Raw genomic sequence first — 21665 nt, forward strand, 5'->3', positions numbered from 1 at the left:
CTGGAGCTCTCGGACTTCCCTTGTGAAGGCTTTCAAATCAGCTTAAACGTCACTGATTGCGAAATATTTCAAATGGGAAGAGGACAGGAAGCAACAAACATTTTCTGTAGCATTCGCAATCATTCAGTCATGCAGAATTGGAACTTTCAGACCCCAATCCATGAGATTTTGCTTGGCTGTGATCTTAGCGTTACTATATGATGGATAGATACAATTTCAATAACATCATTTAGCTATATTTAGCAGATTCCTTTTGGATGGTCACAGTAACAAAAACATGGTGCAAAATCAGTTGGGTTTTCTCTTTTTATAAATACTGATAGTTTGCAGCATTAAAGAACACAATCAACAAAAAATTAAGTCATTTTGTTATCCTAGGACACCTATGAAATTGTTTCTTGAGGTTGGAGGGAATTAAATCATTCACTTAACACAACTATTGTACTGAGTTATTTACTGTAAGAAATGACGCACTGCAGGCTCCCCAGAAGTCAGAGGAATCGATATTAATTTAGCATAATCCTTGCCACTTGCAGAGCCGGTGAGCACAATGCTAGTTTAATTAAATAAGGCCAATATTATCTGGTAAGAACGTAGTAGAAAGGGTTCCAGTTCTCTGTTTCAGCCACCCTAATTGATGGCACCCCATTAGATAAGTGAATACAAAGAATTTGTTTGGGTTTGGGTTTTTGTTTCCTTTTAAATGCTGCAGTACTTAAGATTGTTAAATCAGCATTTCCATGTGATCTGAAGTATTCAATTACATGAGCATTCATTTTGCAAAACTCAATATTAGGTAATAGTTACAGACTAATACAATAACATTCCTCTGCTGTACAAATTAAATCATATTTTAAAGAAATGAGCAGCCTAGGAGTTATATACAAAAGAAACCAGCAAGCATTGTTGAAATGAAATGCAAAATGTCACTGCTAGGTCTACTGTCTGAAATACCTTTAAAGTAAAATTAACAAAACCCCTTAGAACATATTTCCAAGTTTACAAGTCAAGTCTCAGAAAAATCAAATCATGTCAAAAAAAATTCTATAAAGCAGTGAAAGGCATATATACATTTTCCTTATGAACCTTGAGATTTCACTCTTTTAAAAGTTGCTAAGTTTCAATATCAGTTTATTTGCAAGACAACTGTTTATCCCAATAAGCTCACATCTTAGATACATTTCCCCTTTGATTACAAATAAAGCACTGCACATTTTTTTTTTTTTTAATCAAGGCATATAATCTTATACTATGGTGCCAGGTATGCACAGGTCACATTGTGCTCATTATCTCAAACAAGGTAAGTGCAAACATACAGATTTATTCAGATTTGCAAGCATGCAACCTGTTACTTAACTACATTAATACCTTCTCTCCTAGACCAAACTAGTATCTATATGTTTGCTTTCACGAACCTAGAATCTTTCTTTTCAGGACTCCTAAAACAAGCAGTGTCTTTGAATTCTGAAATGACACAAATATCAAGAAAGTCCACATTGTGCAAGAAAGCAGCAGCTATGTTTCTCAACTTGGACTAAAAATGAAAAGAGAAAAACAAAAACCGTTCACTGAACAGCAGATTAGCAGTAATGTTCCTCATGAATCGATAAGAGTGCCTGATGCTGAATATCTAACAGCAAATGCTGAATTTGGGTTTAATATTTTAAAGGTTTATTGGAGTTTAAGCTTCTTGCTGTGCTGGTCTCTTCAAATCCCTGATCTGTTTAACTAAATAGGTCTTCTCATCATTAAATTGTTCATCCTCGGTCCTGTCATTCTGAAACTTGCTGAGGAACTCAATAAGTTTGGTCTGGTTCTTTAGAAGGATGTCTAATATAGGCTGTGTCTTGTTAGGATTGGCTACAAACACCTGCAAGAAAATAAAAGGCATTGAGCACAATAGTGAGAAACAGAAGGTTAAGTTAAAAAACATTATCTAACAAAATACTGATGATGGTAACTTAAAATTATGTTTTAATTATTCCAGTATCCCGCAGAAAAAAATAATGGAGTAAATCCAAGGTTTTTGTTTTGGTTTTTTTTTTTGGTATCAGGACGTAAGCTGAACCTAAGTACCAAAGTAAATTTAGTCTGTGGGAGGTGACCAGCCACAACAGCCTCTGCAGAAACCACTGAAGACACTTTATGGTTAAATTCTACAGCAAATGCATGTTTTCATATCATATGCAGCATCTGATGGGTATCTCACAGTTCACTGCAAAGTTTTAGACCTCAAGTTATAACTCCTAGCTGCCTGTCTGCTGCAAAGTCAGAAGACATCTGTTATGTTCAAATTACAATTCAGGTGACCTGACTAAAATACTGCTATCCTTCAGAGATCATGCAGTGTGATAAAACCACTTTCAAACTCCAGGATACTCCATGATTCTATATGGAATCATGCATTCCTCCTTATCTTACTGCATTTAATTCCAAAATTTTCTAAAGGAGATTACTCTGTCAATCACACGGAAATCCCGAAGTGGTTTCTAAACTATTTTCAAAAGATAACCAAGATAGATATCTGTAAAGATGGATCATAATAAAGCAAACATTAGTGCTCCCTTTATTTAATCACTTAGCAGACATTAAGATAAGCTCCATTTAGGCTCAGCTAAGTAGTTTACTCAATTAAACAACTTCTGGTTGGATTCTTTCTGTTTCATGGTGGGGGTTTTTAACATACCTTGAACACATGGAAGGCCTCAAACTGAATGTTACGACTCTTGTCTCGTAGAAGGTTCATCATTAGTTTGAGATTTTCAGGTTTACTGATGTACTTTGTCATAATTGTGAAGTTGTGTCTGTCCAGTAACAATTCACCGAGAAGCTGAAGGCAGAAAACAAGCCCAAATGAAAAAATTACTAACACTGGACATAAGAATCAGCTTACTTACAAATGCTTTCCAACCCCCTGAAATGGTGTGGTGGTTTGTGAATACAGTAACAGGGGTCAGTAAACAGAGTAACAACAGAACTAAGTGCCCCAAATTTCAAAGTGTAGGGTGCATTTTCCCCTTACTTCAATGACAGTTTCTCCTTTTCCTCAGAAAGTAAAAAATCACACTTGTTCCCCCTTGTTATGAATTGGAAAGATAAGTCTTTCATTTTTTCCCCCATGACTTCATTATTTTTTTCATTTATACAGAAGCTATTCAGCATAGAAAGAATGCCTTAAAAAAAATACAAACAAAACCCCAAAAAACAGGTTAGCACATCAAATGAGAAACACTGCACTTCTTTTGCTACCTTCTTTATCCTAAAGGGTTTAAAAGGATTTTCCCCACAAGGATCACCTTTGCTGCAAGCTCTGTATTACATTTCTGTTCACTACTTCTTACCTACTTGAATGTAAGATTAGTATTGCTCTAGGCACACCATGTGAATCTTTGTTAGATTATTTAAATGTAACCAGACTTGTTGAAGGAAAAAACAACAAAAATTAAGAAACTTGAGGAGCCATTTCTTCATAGGGAGAGAAATTAGTTTGGTCTGTGCTAGACACTAAATAATGTAAGAACTGGACTAAAAAAAAGTAGCTGATCTCAAGAATTAAAATGTATGGAGAATTAAAATAAACACTATTCAAGGCTCTTATAGAAGCCATTTCAAATAAAGTTAACTCACCTTGAAATTAAAGGGAATCTCTAGCTTTGCATTTAAGAAGATAATAAAATTGCCTTACCTTAAGTGACTGTCTCTTTGTCACGTAATTTTCTGAATGAAGTAACTTCTCATATTCACTGAAGAACTAAACACAGAATAAAGAGAAGGGTTAGGACTTTTTCCAGTGTCATAGGCATCTTCTTCCAAAGTATTGCAACAAAGTGGAGGAGATGCAAATCCCTAACAAAAACAAACGAAATCTGAAATCTCCTTAGATTCCTGGAAGTCACTACTGATAAACACTGTATACACTTTAAAAAATACATATCTACTCTTCTAAGAGCCTTTAATGTTTAGACTACAGTGTAGTGGAAGGCGTTTCCTCATTATTTCTTAAACTGTAATAGAAATAGGTTGCTCGGAGAAGCTGTGGATGCCCCATCCCTGGAAGTGTCCAAGGCCAGGCTGGATGGAGCTCTGAGCCATCTGGTGTCGGTGCCCATGGCAAGGGGGCTGGAGCGAGGGGATGTTTAAGGTGCCTCCCTAGCAGGCCGTTCTGTGCCAGCTCCTGCACTGGGCACTGTTCCCCCATTCCCGGATTCCCGGGATAGCCTGGCAAGCACGGCACGGGCTCCCCCTGGCGGAGAAGCCAGGCCTGGCTCCCGCAGCGCCACATTCCTGCTGCCTTCGCTTCCTCTGATCTACCCTAAGCTCAGTTGATTTACTATTGCATGGAAATGCCCAAAACCAGAGCTAAACAAGGAAGAAAACCACCGATTTCTTCAAATAAGATACACAGCACCAGAAAGCTCGAAATATGAAAACGTGTCTGCTCACCCTATCGTAATGTTGTTCCAAAAATTCTGCACTTAACAACTTGTGTCTTGTAAGCAAATCCTGTAAAAAAGCACAAACCCAGTATTGTCACTAAAAAGATTTAAACAGTACGTAGACATTCTCATACACATAAGACATGCAATCCAAAATTCTGCTATTTCATTAAACACACTAGTTTAGGACATGAATGCAATTACCTGGACACTGTTAAGGATCTTGGCATCACTTAGGAAAGATCTGTGATGCATTACTTTAATTCACAGATAAAAAGCCTGTGAAATTCTCAATGAAGAGTGCTACTTATGGATCAAGGCTATGCTCTGCACACAACTACACACAACCAAGGCTAAGACCCCCTGTTTAATATTGATTAATATTATGCTTATTGTCTCAGTATAACTGATTGGTTTAGGGCCACAAAAAGTTTCCCCAAACAAAGCAACAGCATCAAGCATCCTCAGGAGGAACACGGGAGGAGTTGCAGACACATATTTAAAGCCCCTGGCATGGGAGTACACATGCATTCAGGTAATGCACGATACAGCTTACTCTCTAGAACAAAATTTTGGGGAGCAGATGTACTATATGTATTAACAGGTATGTCTTACACTCTGAGAAATAAGGAAGAACGGTGTCCAGCTTACCCATCTGCATCACACCTATTTTCTTGCCCTCTCCCAAGGCTTGTTTTGCCAAGAACATCACACACAACACTGGGTTCACAAAGCAGAGAACTACAGAAGTAACAATTCCAAGGTTGTGAGGAAATTACCTTGAATGTGGCAAATGCATCTGAAGCAATGTCAAACGTTGACATTTCCACGTATCTGAAGAAATCATAGAATTGTTCTGACCACAAGATGATTTTAGCTAGTGGTTCATGCCTGATGCATTCTCTAAGCATTATCCCACAATTTAGAGCAATTTCCGGAGATTCGTACCTATTAAAAAAAACAACAAAGATTATTTATAAATTTATAAACTTTCACAAGTTAGCACTGCAGCACCACATTGCTAATTACAGTGTTCAGTACTATCAAGTAAACAAACCCATAAAAATTAGAGGTACTCATTCCTGCACTAAACAACATTTTTAAATATTTCTACAAAATACTATTGAAACAGCTGCCAGTTACAATTATAGCCAATTCAAATGATTTTCATGAACTGGGAAACAAGACTAAATAAAAATACTTTCTTTGTTTTCAACATCAGTTTTCTTGTTCCATATTTCTGGGATTGCAGACATCTGGAAAAGCAGTAAATGCTTTGTCTTGAAAGCTGCTTGCTTAAACATGACAGCAATTTACATAAAACTTTACATATGAGCATGAGGGGTTAATAATACTGGACATAAATTCAGATCTCTTCTTTCATTAAACCATTTTTCAGCATCATTGGTTGCTCTGCACATCATGGGGTTCCAGCTTCTGGAGCAGTCACGGTCTCTCACTTGCCTTCCTGCCACACACCTCCAGAATCCTCCCTCTTATACCACTGGAAGCTAATTGAAATTCCCCAAAATTTCAGGAGAAAAGTATCATTGTGCATAATGAGCATTAACTACACTAACCTACAAAAACATTCCCTTATGAAATAATTTTTATTAAATCCTGCAATACTCTCCCATTCAACCTGTCATGGAGATTTGAAATCTACTGAACTTTTTGCAATTCATGAAACAGTGTAAATTTACATAAATTTGTCTCAGTTGGATACCAGGTGTAACACATAAGTTGCTAAATGCCCATATCAAACATCCTGACTTATGAGTTTCAATAACCCCTTTGAGAATACAGCTCTCTGAAGAGTGACAACACAGACTAAAAGTGAGCACCACTGTGTTGCAGCCCTCATTCAAGCACTTACCAATGAAAACATGCTGAAAAAGCAATTTTATCTCTCTGCACCTCAAATATCTTTGCCTTCTTTGTAAACTATTTTGAAGAAGCACTGCACCAATAATTTCTTTTGCATTATGCCACAATTAATATATATTTTTTTTTGTCCCTCTACCATTTAAATGAAATTACAGTCACTCAGGACTGCAATGCAGGGGGGGAAAAGCAGCTGCTCTGGCAGACAAGTGTAGAACTTATGCTCATATGATTTGAGGTAAGTATTCCACACTACTTCTGGTGCTAAACTTTGGAGTCAGCACGAAACAGAGATGTGGGACTCCTGCTTTCTCCACAGAGAAAGTTTCTTGTATGATATATTTTCCAGTGGCATATGCAAATGGCCAGGATTAGGCAAACCTGGAGATGTTAAAATAAAATAGCCCAATGTGCCCTGCACTGGCAGCTCAGTCAGCACCTCTGGTGACTGCTCTGAACTAGGATGAAGTAAGAGGAAAAACACATTTAAGCTTCCTGTTTATATGCTAAAAATCCACCTGATTATCCTCCCCATCTCAATGCTACCAACAGGCAAGTATCCCACTGAGAGGAGTGGCCCTTTCATACACCCTTTAGTATCCCAGTAGGTGGAATAAGTACTCCTCAACTACAGCAAGCTTACCCAGCAGCTGCAGCCAGAACTATAAATGGCTGTATTTTTTAAAATGGTTTATTAATGTTTGATGAGCTCTTCTGTCCCAAAATAAGACAGTGAAATTGAAATTTTCAGAACTTTCTTAATTAATATTATTAGAAATGCAAGCAACTATTTTCTGCTTTCATGTTTGAGAGCTGCAGCTCTACATGCCCAGCCATATACTCAGTATGGCATGACCCTTCAATATCCAGCACACCAGCTATTACAAGAAGAGAGGAAGAAGCAGCTCTCTGGCCTGCACAGTATGCAACAAATAGTTCTTTTTCTGGTCAGGTTTGCATTGGTGTGTTTGTGTCAATACAGGAATATAAATCACTATGAATAAGAAGTCTAAGACCATACTAAGGCCAGCAAACTGGAAATTATTGTTGTTAAAAGGAAAAAGAACAGTCTTCAACTCTTGATGAATGAGTAAGTTCACAAGAGAATAGTTTAAATAGGCTCAAATAGTATACTGAAAGGAAAACATCTTACTAGCGCAGTGAGAGCATTTTAGATTACTAACAGTTCTCAATTTTCAGTTTTATTTCATGCAAAAGTAAATGGTTCATGTTCTATTACTGAAATTTTCCTTTACTTAGGGGAATTACAGACCCCAAAACCAAAGAAAAAGAAAATAAAATCAAGCATATTGCAAAGGAAGAACAAAATGTCAGAACTCAGTTTCTTTTAAATGCTTCTCCATGCGTTTAAAAAACCCCTCACTTCATGTAAAAGCATACTTATGCTTCACAGTGCACATACCCTTTTAATAGCATGAATAAGATATTTTGTTGAGTGCAGATGTATTCAACTGTGGGAGTTCTTGTACCAATTTGTCTTCTGAGAATGTTGTTGAAAATTTGCGCAACATCTTTCTTGCCCTGTCAAAAACATCGGCAGTTAAACACATAATATTGAAGTCCACAGGCAAGTTAACAATTAAACATTATCATCACCTCATGCAGTCATACTGGGGGAGCTCTGCAGTTCAGTCAGCCTCCATACTCTGATCTTGAACGGATTCAGTATTCTGTTTCTTTATGCCCATTTCAAATATGCCAAAGCACTCAAAACATTACATCACGTTGCAGCCAGATCATGGGTAATTTACATTCAGCAGTAAAGCCAGCTGATGTTTCATCACATATTTCTATGTAGCATCAATCTCCTGGGCTTATTTGATACTTGCTTTTGCTAACAGCATAACAGTTTTTAACCATGCTCTTGCCTGGAAGTGTGTTTCTTCAACATTCCATTATCCTCTCCCTTGTCTAGGGACACACAATGCCACCATTAAGAGTGTGCAAAGCATTTCCAACTGCAGTGTTAACATCCAACTCAGAACTGCAACTTATGAAAGTGGAATAAATAAATAAATGAATAATACAAACAGAAATCATCCACTGACCTAAAATGGAAGTCTCACATTTTTCAATGCACAAAAGAAGTATAAGTAAGACCAGGATGCTGGAATTCAGCATAAATTGTACACAAAAAAAATGCACAAGCATAGCACCAGACAGTGTAAAAGGAACTGGAAATGCTCTTTTTTGAATAAATACACATGTCCTATTTATTTCTTCTGTCAGACCATAGCTGAAGATGACAAACTGGTACAGACATCTAACAAAAAGCTGATTATAAACATAAGCACTTTTCACTGTCATTCACATACACCATTTAAAAGCCAGATTTCTGCAATTAGCTGTCCATTCTGGACTGCACAAAGACACCTTCAGGATTATATGTTATCAGATCTATTCCAGAAAAAGACCAGGCCAACTTGTACTAAGCTTGGACCTGCAAATAAAGGTCTGTTAAGCAACTCCACCTACAGGTTCCCTGAACATTATACACCAAACCTATATATATATATATAACGTTTCTTGACAAGCTCTAGCTGTACTGTAAATCTCCTGAGTAACACCAGGAAGCTTTTGAGTTAAATGCAGGGTGTATTTAACGAGCAAGAATTTTAAAAACAACATCAATTATTTAAAATTCTTTCCATTTTCTGATCAGTGTACAAAAGACTGCATGAGAAAAAAACGAAATGTTTATGAAAACGTAGGAGGACTGTAGTTTTACAAATGGCATGTTTGTGAATTACCACAGACAGTTTTGTTGGAGTGTTGTTTTCAGGATATAAGGGATTGTTTGTAAATGCTTGTTTTCTCAATTACAATTCCATTGAAAGCCAGCCCAAAGCAATACCAGAACTCTTTGTTCTGAAATGAGTAGAGCAGTGTTTGCAGAAATTGCTTTACTCAAGCTCCACATAATATAGTCATCAACTCCCATTCACCAACGCTGCCAGTTCTGCGCTGGATCGCGGCGTTTGCCTTGGATCCCCCAGCAAGAACAGCATTTCCTTCTTATGCCCATCACTGAGCTGCCAGTGGCACACAGCAATCCCAGAGCGAGGTTTTGTCACAGGGGTGTCTTGCCAAGTGACCTCATGGCCTAACAACGGCAAACAGGCCCCAGACCCTGTGCCAGCAGTCACGACAGCCAGAGGTGAGAGGGACACTGTGCTTGTCTTCTCAGCAGAAGGATTCAGCGTCCCTTGGCAAGAGGCAGTTTTGGTTTTGGGGAGTTTTTATTCTTCATTTAAAAAATTCCAAAACAACAGAACATAAAACCTAATTTCACCAGGGATGCCATCTCTTTCAGTGCAAATCAGCAAGGAGATAACTGGTAAGTGTTAAGATTGGTAAGGAGATGGTTGTGTTGACTGCTTTACTGGAAAGCAAGCTTCCAGAGAAGGGCAACACTTTAAACAGGCCTGGGCATATAGCAAGGGCTGGACAATTGCAGTTTTTTTCATTAAAACATCAAATTTGTTATTTTTCTAGTTTTTACTTCTTACTTTTCTATGGGTTGTTTTTACCATAGCACTTCAGATTCAGGTATATTTGAGACAGATAAAGAGCCACAATGAACAGTCCCTGTCTAGTAACAAGCTGTCTATTCCTGTTCTAAAAGGTAACCTTCTTCAGAAGTGAGACTGAAAGGAAAAAAAAGTTTAGCTTTGTCACTGAATAACCTCCAGCTGTGGTGGGACACCAGAAAGAAAAAATTCTAGACCCACTCTTCAAGTTTAAAAATCACCAGAAAATCAAATATGAATTTCCATCAGTAATGGAAAAATAATTTCAAATGCAGTAAATTCGCACAGACATTTGGGATATCAAAGGCAACATCTGATTGGCTTTGTAACAGCTGGGAAGCTGGAGCACATCTGGAGCACAGGTGTGTTGACATTAATTCTAGATAGCAACAATAGCTGGACAGTCTGCCAGCTCCCATCCATAAAAAGCAGACGTGGTCCAGCCTAGAAAGCAGTGAATGACTTGTTCTCTTTCCAAGAGGAACCATCACATCCTCATGAAACAAAGCAGCAGAAGAGCCACAGGCAGGAAACAACTCACAATCTTTCCACATCCCCTTAGAATAAAAAGCACAGCCCTCCTTAACGAGAGCAAGCCTGTGCAAATCGTTATCATTCTTCATTACCAGGAGATAAGGTTTCCTTTGCTAATAACTGGGCTGAGTAAACACCAGGCTGATATCAATCTAGAGGTCAGCAAAATCCAGATGACGTTTCATGATTTCCTTTCTTCAGCAATTAAAGGCCATCACATTTCAGCATTCCCTCTCAGCTTTCCCAGGTCTCCTTGCTTATTTAACAACCTGAATGTTTTATGTATGGTATAAACAGTTGTGTGGGTAGGGAAAAAATACCACTGTATTACAATTAAACACAAGTCAGAGGGAGTTATGGGTGGGGTGGAAGGGAGAGAAGAAAGAACAGGGAAGAAAGCCATTGTTTTTGGAATGTCAAACTACAATAGGACTTTAAACTGCTGTGTTTGTATTGTGAGCAACTTGTTTATGAACAATCCCATTTTTAAGCAATCTGAAGTGGAATGGTCTTTATGGTCGAGGCTGTCGAGTGAGATACATGGGGTTTGGCTCCTTTCCTAGACAACCACACGCTTCTTGTGAGACCTCAGGGAAAAGAGAAAAATCCAATTGTACTGCAGCATCTTGTAACTAAATAGGATTTTTCACTATGGTGCTGGGAAGGTAAATTATTCCATGTGATGTGGTGACAAATGCCACAGAGGCTTGTATAGAGATACCTTTAAATATAAATAAGGACAGCTATTTTGAATTGATCAATAAATACTTCAGTTTGTTTTTTTAATAAACAGAGAAAAAGATGAGGAAAAGCAAAAAGGTTGCATCACTTGTTTCTAAAAAGAGAGAGAAATACTGGACTATTACTAAAACTAACAGCTTTAAATTATATATTTAAACTTCTTCATAAATGTTACAATAATTCTATTACTTTTCCTAGTAATTTGATGTAGCCATATGAACATATAAATACGTCTTGTAGTATTAAGGTTTGTGTTCACTACGGTATTAACCCTTCTGTGTACACAACAATTAAAAATTATTCCATAATTTTAACAGAACTGTACTACCAGATTAGAGGTTTATCTACTTCAAATTTGTGTTGTTTATATGCCTAAATTCACAGATTTCATATTCTATAGTTGCTCAATCTTGGAACAGTGAGTTCTCTTTCTAATGGATTTGTCATAACCACAAAATAAAAGCTGAAGACTGAAACATCTTAATCAATTAAAGTGGTAGGAATTCACATGTGTTTATTTTAACATACAGAATATAAGAAATGCCAAACCTCCTTTCTTACCTCAAAATCAATTAGCTGCAAGTCAGCTACTAGGGTACTAAGAAGACCACTGTTGTACAGCTCCTGAGCAAGCTGTGCCACAGCTTCTGTTTGGGGTTCTTTTTCATTTGTGCCATACAAGATTTCTTTCATGGCAACAAGGTTTTTTGAGACCTCCTCCGTCGCCTAAAGAAAATGGGAAAACAATACAGTTAGAGAACAATGCCATTTGTCTTTCTAACTGCACACTCCTTTATTCTTAACATCTGCAAACTTCCATGGGGGGGGGGGGAGGGGGGGGGGATAATCAGGAAATGACAATCTGTTAAAAAAAAACAATAGATACTCTTTCTGCAAATAAGACTGTTATGAGACTGGTATTTAAAAAAAAAACCCAAACAATAAAAAGCAGAGGCAAGACATACACAATTTAGTTACCAAAGGTAAAAATCTTTTCCTTTTTACTGCCTTTTAACTTCCCATTCAAAAATCCCCTAAAGAACAGCAATAGAATTAAAAGAACCTGATAAAATTTCCATCCTGTAAAACAGTTACGCAGGATCAGACTGGAAAATGTGACATGCAGCCTCATGCCTGTCCCTAGTGAACTGCTCAGAGAGACCAAATGCAGTCCTCCTGTAGATTTTGCACACATCAGATTTTGCCAAATACTAGGCTCCCATTCCGGTTACTGTGGGTGAAGTCTTTCCAACAAACAAAACCTTAAGGAGAAACAACTTCATTTTTCAGGTTATCTCAGTATACAAGAACAACCTGGCCAACAGACCCAGAAAGAGGTACACTCAAAACGACACAGGAGACTACTAAAGATCTAAAATCCTTCCCTGTTTGAAGTCCACCTTACAGAAGACAGACAGGTCTGACTTGTCACTTGTGAGGAATTCCTAAGTTGCCATGATGAGCTGGAGCAGCATTTAGCAGTGGAAACACAGTTATCTCACAAGTAAAACTAAAAAATTATAAATCAACAAGAATACTTCTAAACACCCACTTCTGAATCTTAAAACATAGTTGTATAGGACCAAAAAAAGAACTACTCTTTTCAATATATGTTTACTGAGCTTGGGGGCAAAATGCTAAAAATGATCGTCATAAATAGCTGGTTTAATTATAATGGTTCTTCACATGCCTAAAAAGTCTGAATGGTTTGTAAGTGCACTGGATTTTAGTAATTAGATGAACCTGCCAACAAAGTATGCATACACTTTAATGCAAAGTATTTATGATTGATAGCTCACGGAAAATTAATAAAGTGAAAAAATTATCTCTTTCTGGGTATTGCCAGTCTCACAAAAGGTATGCAAAAAGATTTCTCATTGTGCTTTTTATCTAGAGGCTTAAGATCAGCATGACCCATGCACTATTCAAGCTAAAGCCACTCCAGCTTTGCTAGGTATGCAAGGAGAATTCCATGACCTTTAAGGAGGCTCCATATCATTTTTAGCCCCTCCACAACTTTCCACTCCCTGCTGCGTCCCTCTTCCTGCTAACTTCAGTTCCTAGTCCCAGTTGTCTCCTCCTCAATCGAAATTCCAAAGGATTTTCTGTACACTGTTAGTAAGACAGCAAGAAGCAGGTGCTCAGTAAGACTACTCAGATTCACGCCAGCTCCTGAAAACGTGAAATGGGAACACCAGCTCACCATACTGGAGCAGTATTACACCACACAACTGTTCTCTGAAATTCTGAAGAAACAGCTCTTTAGTAGGAGAAGAACAGGAACATCTCTCAGACATGGAGATATGAAGAGGTATCTTTGATGCATGGCTACCAAGGAAAGAGGAAGCAAAATCTGTCCCTGCACCCTAATGTAGAAAGCAAGATGAAAGAGGAAGAAAGGCAAAAGTTTAAGTAACTGCCTATTTTAGCTAAAACGATGGCAGTATCAAGGGCATGCCTGTAATTAAAAATGTGAGTGGAGAATTGCTCATACCAAAACCCCAGGAAACAGAACGAGCCTCCTAAACCCAAAACTTTAATAACTGCACTTTAGGGCTCTCCCTCACCACCAGCCCAAGACACAAACCAGTAATGGAATGCTTGCAAATGAGGCAGAAAACAATGCAGTGTTTCCAAACACTGAGGGCTTTAAAAAACCAAAAAGCCTTCTACCCCAACACGAACGTACAACTCGGGAACTTCAATAACAGACAGCAAGACTTCAGTGCTCTGCAAAACTGGCAAGACCACCTGAATGTGCTTCACTGGAACTTGGCATGGCATGAAGCTTCAGTGGGAATCACTGAATCATTGAGGTTGGAAGAGACCCTTAAGCTCAAGTCTGCCACTAAACCACATCCCTAAGAAGCAGAACAGCTTCTTAGTACCTCAGGAGGCCATCAGGATGCAACCAGCTGCTTGAGGCAGGGCCAGCCTCAGTCTTGCCAAACTGACCAGGCTGATGGCCAGCCATGCTCCGAACAGTTCCATGGATGGACACTCCACCACCTCTCCAGGCAACCTGTACCAGTGTCTGACCACATGTATCATCAAAGAGTCTGCCTTGCATCACTCCAGCTACCATTTCTGGGTATCTTCTGTAAATAGAAGTATGAGGTTTTCTGCAAGTATTGTATCAGTAACCAAGGTCTTTCTATGCACCACATTTTCATGAAATACAACATGCTTATATTTCTTCTACTCGAAAATTCAGTATCAAAAGGACTAGAAACAAACTTCTACAAATTTCTAGAACCTCCCTACTCTTGTATATTCCATGAACTCTCAAACATATTCCAAATACAAGATGTGCAGGCTTATTTTTGCCATTTCAGATGCAGAATGGGATTTAGATAGTTACCCTCAAAAATATAATGCTACATTAAATATTGGTGCGAAGAGCCAAGTAAAAGCTACTAAAAAAAAATAAAATCAAGAAAGATAAGAGAAGGTTGGATAGCATTACTTGCAAGATTTTCTAGGATACTGCGATCTAAATAATTGCCTAATGCACTGCTTTCTTTTAGAATGGGAAAAAAATCTCTAGAGAAAGACCAAAATACACAGTGAAGTTCATCCAAAAACCCATGATGAAAAGTGGAACAATCTGATACCGTATGTATAAATACATAAAATACATCCCAGTACAATATATGACCAAGGCATATTTTATATATACAGAATGTCTATACTCTCTATATATTTTATAGTCTCTAGGTACATATTTTGTATGTTAAAATGTATAAGTATTAACATCTGTATTTATATGCTCTCAACACTGAGAAGGAACAACCTGAATTTTAGAGAAAAATTTCATGGCAAGTCATATTTGAAATTCAATGGTGCCAGAAAATCAATACCATCTGAGGACAAGCCACACTATAAAAGTTAAATGTAAAGCAAGGAAAATAAAGAAAGTACTTACTTCTCTATGTTTATGAAAGACAGGACGATACTATTTAAAGATAAAAGCAGACACCATGAAATCACACATATGACTGTTACACCAGAATAGCTGCATATCTTTACAGCTATCGTTCATTCCAGTCTCTGGAAATATCAGTGAAATACTCTAAAATTTAGTATTTCCTTAAATGGTAAGCAGTGCAAACCCCAAATATTCTATCTAGAGTTGTAGAGCTGGATTATCTGGGGTTTATGAACAGTAGAAGATAAAGAACACATGGCCAGTCCTGACACACTTCCAATGAGCTTGGCAGTCTCCAGGCCTATGGAATTCCAGTGGCTGAGGGTTCTCTACACATGGATAATGCAATTACAGAAACTGCACTATTAATGAAAACATCCATCAAAAAGATAAACCAGATATAGCTTTGAGCCTGTACTGGGTAAATAATTTTACTAGTCCAGAGCAGTATCTATCACAAGTAAAAAGCATCATTTTAATAACTATTTAAACTGGCCGGATTTCAAAATGCTTACAAAAACAGACAATTCCATAAATGTATTAGTAACTACATCAGTGCAGTAGAACATTTAAAGGCCAAAAATGATTGTATGATTTTACAGTAAACATTTAGCATGGAGACAGCACAGAAGAGCCAAGTTCAATTAGAGGAGCAGCATGTCCTCTCACCTGCTACTTCTGGAAGAAGCCTCATCTTTACCCCTTGAGTAACAGCCCCACACTGGAGGCCAGGCAGATTACTTAACCTTTAGCCTTCTTTCAACCACAGATTAATTGTACACACATGCATAACAAATGCAAGATTTTACTGCTTTGTAAATGACAGCATTAACTCCCTGAATGAAATCTGACCTATGGCAACATGGCACAGCATCACCCTGGGACAACTGAGCCAAAGCAGCTCATGGTCCAGCCCCATTACTCAGTGTGCTCCCATCACACGCAGCAGTGATGTAAGAGAGGCCAACCACACCTGCAAAGGCCAATCTGCCTGGGATAACAACAGGGCTCCAACAATCACCCAACAGCCCAAAGGGAGCTGCTGCGACCAGGTTAACCCAAGGTCAGAGGGTAGCAAAGAACAACTTGATTACACAAGTAAATATTTACCTGCACGACAATAAATGTGCGCCACACACCAAGAGAACTGGTAGTATGAAAAAAACGCTGGTATCAGCCAAAGAGGAGGAAGAGATGTGAATAAAGACTAACTAATGGACTAGATCAAGGGTAGGTCCCACTTACAGGAAAGGTTTCCTTCCCCTTCCCTTTAGCTCCCCTTTCTGAGAGAGCACAAGTAATGGAGAACTAACAGCATATATGATGAACACATTTTCAGTTATAAAGCACTTGACATCTCATTTCCCTTCCAAAATACTGACAGACAGCAAGCCAGGACCTCTGTGCTAAGCACAGCACTGCAGCCAGCAAGCACCAGAGCTGTGGCACATGAGGCAGATGGGAGCAATGAGCCACAGCCCAGCTCCCACAGCCGCTCTGGGTCACAGCTCCTAAACAAGCACCACGTGCTTAAAGGGCATTTCAAATGACCTGGAGAACTACCTGGTTAATTTTTCTCCAGTCGTCACAGAGCTCAAAAAGCAGATTAACATGTAACTAGGATACACCTGAATTTCAGATTTTTGGTTATAAAACAAATTTTCCAGTATGACAGGACAAAATGTTTCATAATTGAACAAGACATTACTATTGTTTTACATCTTTTACTTTGAAGAATATCTTCCATTTTCATTATAAAGAATGGACAGGAACACACACTGTCCAAGATTTAAAAGTCTTTATTATCTCCTTCGATTTTTTGCTTCCTCTCACAGAACATTAAAAGTTTTAAATTTCAGCTTAAGCACTGAAAAAAAAAAAAAAAAAAGGCATTCTGTTCAAACGTAGTTAATTACACTTATAACTTCCAGGGAAAACTTGTCTAATTTTCTTATAAATCTGTATTTCCAACTGTGCTACAAAATTGTTAAAGAGCATTCACCATGTAGTAGCAAACTCAGCACTGTAAGAAACAAGAGTGTAAGAAAAGTAGGTAGTCCCTTAACCCAAATGGGTACCTTTACCACAAACAGTAACCAACACTGAGTAGGTGGCATGCTGCCCAAGCACTGAGATATGTGACAGGCTACCTAAGCACACCCCTGGATCAAGCAACAATGACAAAATTAGACACACCATATTTTATACAAGTCTAATCACTAATAAAATCAAGTAATGAAAACAAGAACAACTTTTGCATCCTTCTCTCCTTTTAGTACCAGGCAGCAATTTTTGTGCTTTATGTACAGTGAGTTTTTCTATTTCTGTTCCACTGCTAGCCACAGAACTCACCCTGCCACCAGCACAGAATTCTTCTCCAAAGTAGGCTGAAAAGTTACACCGCAGAAAGGATCATGATAATAAAAGGGATAATGAAAGAGTAAAAGATTCCTAAACACTGAGATATGGGCATGAAGAAATGTTTGTTCTTTTCTAAGACCCTTACTGCTCAGACCCCTGCTGTCTTTTAACTCCAAATTCACTCCAGTCATTTCTACAGACTGGACAGGAAGAAGGCATGAATTCAGGGTGTCCAATCACAGCCCTCAAAGATCTGATGGACTGGTCCATAAGATATTGAAGACCTTTCTCTTTCAAACCGGCAAACCACCTGGGCTAAACAGTCACAACCAGAGTCACCTTCCTGAAGTCTTGGCCTGCCATGGAAACAAACAATTCTGGATGAATCTCTGCATGGAGCTGTGGACACTGGTGTTATGAATGTTCAGATTCATCAGCTGGTCGCCTTTGTGAACAGCAAGGATGGCAGTGAACAGCACTACCATACCCAGGCTCATTCCCCTGAATGTCAGGATTTAGCCCTCCTCACACTTAAATTAGTGAATGTGGGCTGCCTTTGTACTCCTGCAAACACAATGTGTTATTTTCTGTATGATACAGGAAAAACCACTCCACGGGCTTAGCATATTTCTTGTCAGAGCAGCAGACTCACATAAATGAGGTCTTTCAAAAAGATGGAGGTGTGGGACTAAAGGCCAGCAAGAAGAAATGCTACATAACCTTCAGCTACAGCATCAAGAACACAGGTATGTGCTACAGGACACAGCTACACACAATGCGATGATCTGGTCTGTTCCCCATTGGGGTCTAAGCAAAAAGAGATGACACAAAAGAGCACGGATTTTAAGATCAAGCCACATCTCCAGGAACTAATAATGAGGCCAAGATAAAGGAGGCAGTGCCAAGTCTCATCAGAGACTCTTCAGAATGCACCTAGCCCTCCTCTCCTGACAGAAGTCTCTTTTAGAGAAAGAAGAAAAGCAGCAGCAAATGAAAATCCTTCCAACCTTCACACAAGCCTGCATAAAAAGACCGTAACATTTTTCTCTCCAGTAGGAGAGAAAAAGCATCAGAGGAAAGTACTGTGGTACTCTGCAAGACACCTGGAACATACCACATGGTGGCAATGGGGTAGAAGATGCTAATTATTAAAGAAAATCAGAACTAAGATGGCAATTTCATTAAGACACTTAGAAGTAGTAGTGCCAAATCTAGGTGAAACAGTGTAGAGGAGCCGCCCCCACTCTGCTTAAAAATATATGTGAACATGAAAAGATTGTGACTAACTCCCATATGGGATCCTGTGGATGCCAAGAATAATAGATAAATATTAGTTAAATAAATAGTTAAATATTAGTTAAATAAATAAATAAATAATAGTTAAATAATGCCAGGAGAGGCTCCAAGGAGGGTGTTAACCTAAACCTCTGCCACACAACTCACTAGGTGGGATGCAGCTGCACACAGCCTGAACTTTGAGGTCAGTTCCTGTAAAGCTATAAAATCAAGAGTGCCAGTTGAGAAGTCAATGACTGTGGACAGGTACAGATCCTGAAGTAGCAAGACATCCATCTAAAGGAAACTGCACTAGCACAGGAACTTTTCACATCTTACTGTGGTCTGAGGAAGAGGCAAGAAAGCCAAAATATATTCTCTGCTGACATCCATGAAGACACAAAGTTCTCCAGCTTCAGTAAGAGACACTCTGCTCTGTAAAGACTTGCATGGACAAGTAGAGACAGAACTACTTGTGCAGTAGTGAAGGCACTGTGGTGGTCACAAGCACCAGAACACTGTACAGCTGCCTATTAAAAGAATGCAATGTCCTACAGTTCCAAATCAAATTATTTTAAATATCATTATCAGCTGCCAGTGGCATAAGCCAACCAACCAACAAGACACGCAGCTGTTCAAAGGTACGTAACTTACCCTTTATCAAGGTGTAAACCCCCAAAATAATTCCTAATTGATCCAGTTTCAACAGCTGTAAATTCCCCTTCCCCCCACTTTCAAATACAGTTTATCGACTGGAACATCACAACTGTACCTTTTCTGCCTTTTTGTCAGAGATGTCTTGTTTTTCTAGAACTGCCATGCTCTCCTTCAGGTTTTTCACTATGTCTGCAGGAGACTTGTGGGACTTGCCAAAGGGGAATGGCATGATTGCAAACCACAAGGTATTCCTTCTATGGCTCCTGCTTCACCTGGAAAAGAAAAAAGAAAGTACATCAAAAATAGACGCTTGAGCTCTGTACAACACCACACACAAAGATCAAGATAGAGCAGGAAAGGTATTCATACATGGAATAATGATCCTTGACAGCTGAACTAGAGCTTGCCATGACAAACTTAAATTCTTGTATTTTTAATTCTTATAAAACACAAGATATAGAATCTAAGAACTCGCATTAAGATCATCATATTGTGCTTCAGGAGCAAATTAAAGAGTACATTAACTACATCCAAAGCCACATACTGCACACTTGCCCCATATGGGCAAGACTTACAAGGATCAATTATTCCAATTAATACTGTCAAGCAAAATGCTGTCTTACACGAGGTGTTTGACACACAGGTCCTCATGTCTCAGGGGCTCTGCAAAGACTGTCCAGGTATGTGCTTCCACCCAGATTCATTCCATAATGAATTTGCAAATGCAAAGCAGACCCCAAAGTCTGCGCCTTCATGCACTACGAACATGAAGCAGGCGAGGCTACAGACAGCAGCCTATTCCTGTCAAAACACCTGGCATGTCCTGGCATTTTTGCATCAGTAGTAATACTGAAATACAGTCTCACCCTCACACATTTTATGGGAAATAAAATTTGTCACCCAGCAGGGATATACACAGCACTTGAAAGCATTAAAACCAACACCTGATGTGTATCTTTCTTAAAAAGATAAAACATGTCTTATAGGAGAAATTTTCCTTCCCTAAAAATATCTGGCTCTTGAATCCAAATACATTTATTCTTCTGTATATTTACATGTATTTACTTTTACACACGCACAGATATATACTCTCTTCTGTGTACAAAATACAAAAGTACTACTGGAATGAGTGAGTGTACTGAAGCTTTTGTTACTAAACACATACACTGACATTTAAACAATAATAAAACCTTCTTACAAGTGAATTCCATAAAGCATACTTCTACAACTCTAATCTAGACAGAAAAGAACAGGAAATCCTCCATTAAAAATGCTGACAGTGCTACTGCTGCTAGACACAAAAGACAGCTGAAGCTGGCAGAGCAGAGCAGAGCCTGCACTGTCACTCCAAAGGAGGGGTATTACCCTGAAAGTTGAATTTCTATCTCCCTGCAATGCCTGCCTAGTTAGTAACAAGTCAACTATAACCAGTACGTTAAAGTTTCTTATTTGACACGATGCACTTTGCTCCTTGATTAAAATACCAGCTCATCCACCAGGAACTCCAAAACATTACTCCTGATCTTATTCAATAGAGTTTTAATCAGAGATTAAAAATCCCAATGTAATGCTATTTTTGAGTTATTTTTATTTTTAAAACAAATAAGCTTGGCTGGCCCAAGTGCAACAATTTAGAGGTAAGAACAGAAGAACTTGGATTTTCAGCCAAGTAAATTTCCATAAATAGAAATTTCAGGTAATCAGTTACAGAAATCATACGTTCTCTGTTTCATGCCTGCAACTGACTTAACCCATCTGATAAAAAGCATAAGGTAGGTAGTTTTTAATTAGATTCCTTTCAGATAAGAGTATCACCAGGAAGGTTGAAACAAGACCTTCCACTAGCCATTTCCAATCTTTAACAGATCACAAGGACTTTCTGTGGCATTTATTTTGTAGTATGTGTCATTACAGTAATTGCTCATTCACAATCTGCACAAAGAAGGGGCTGTAACACTGAAATTACAAATGCAGGAGATAAAAAGAGATCAAAAAGTGCTCACAGGTCATTCCTTAGACAGGAGAATTTTATGCCTCAAACTTTATCACATCTAATGGAACAGAAACCTACAATTAAGAAAAGCACCAGTACTTACTGTTATTTAATGAAAATACAATGGCATTTAAAACAATATTTAAGGAAAATTATGGTATTTTCACACAGAATTTTTTTCCTAGACAGTGTGAAAATAAGCACAATTTCCCCACAACATACATGACATACCTCGAGCATCACAGCAACATTTAAAATGTTCTCTGTATCTCTCCCTTTGATTACTACTTCTGCCAAATTAGGAT

The 21665-nt window shown here is 38.4% G+C and overlaps 1 protein-coding gene across 1 annotated transcript in view; it reads right to left on the reverse strand.

Annotated features, from left to right (window-relative positions):
* Positions 1-292: 292 nt before the first annotated feature.
* The window catches only part of CAB39 (calcium binding protein 39), a 41716-nt gene continuing 20343 nt past the window's right edge, over positions 293-21665 (reverse strand). The window contains exons 2-9 of the mRNA XM_082288438.1: positions 19483-19639; positions 11708-11872; positions 7744-7862; positions 5216-5384; positions 4444-4503; positions 3686-3751; positions 2687-2830; positions 293-1870 (exon numbers count right to left, since the gene is read on the reverse strand). Of these exons, the coding sequence (XP_082144564.1) occupies positions 1682-1870; positions 2687-2830; positions 3686-3751; positions 4444-4503; positions 5216-5384; positions 7744-7862; positions 11708-11872; positions 19483-19596 (1026 nt within the window). The 5' untranslated portion in view covers positions 19597-19639 and the 3' untranslated portion in view covers positions 293-1681. The remainder of the gene's footprint in view (positions 1871-2686; positions 2831-3685; positions 3752-4443; positions 4504-5215; positions 5385-7743; positions 7863-11707; positions 11873-19482; positions 19640-21665) is intronic.

The sequence above is a fragment of the Coloeus monedula genome (assembly GCF_965178545.1).
Source record: "Coloeus monedula genome assembly, chromosome: 10".
In the NCBI taxonomy this organism is placed as follows: Eukaryota; Metazoa; Chordata; class Aves; order Passeriformes; family Corvidae; genus Coloeus; species Coloeus monedula.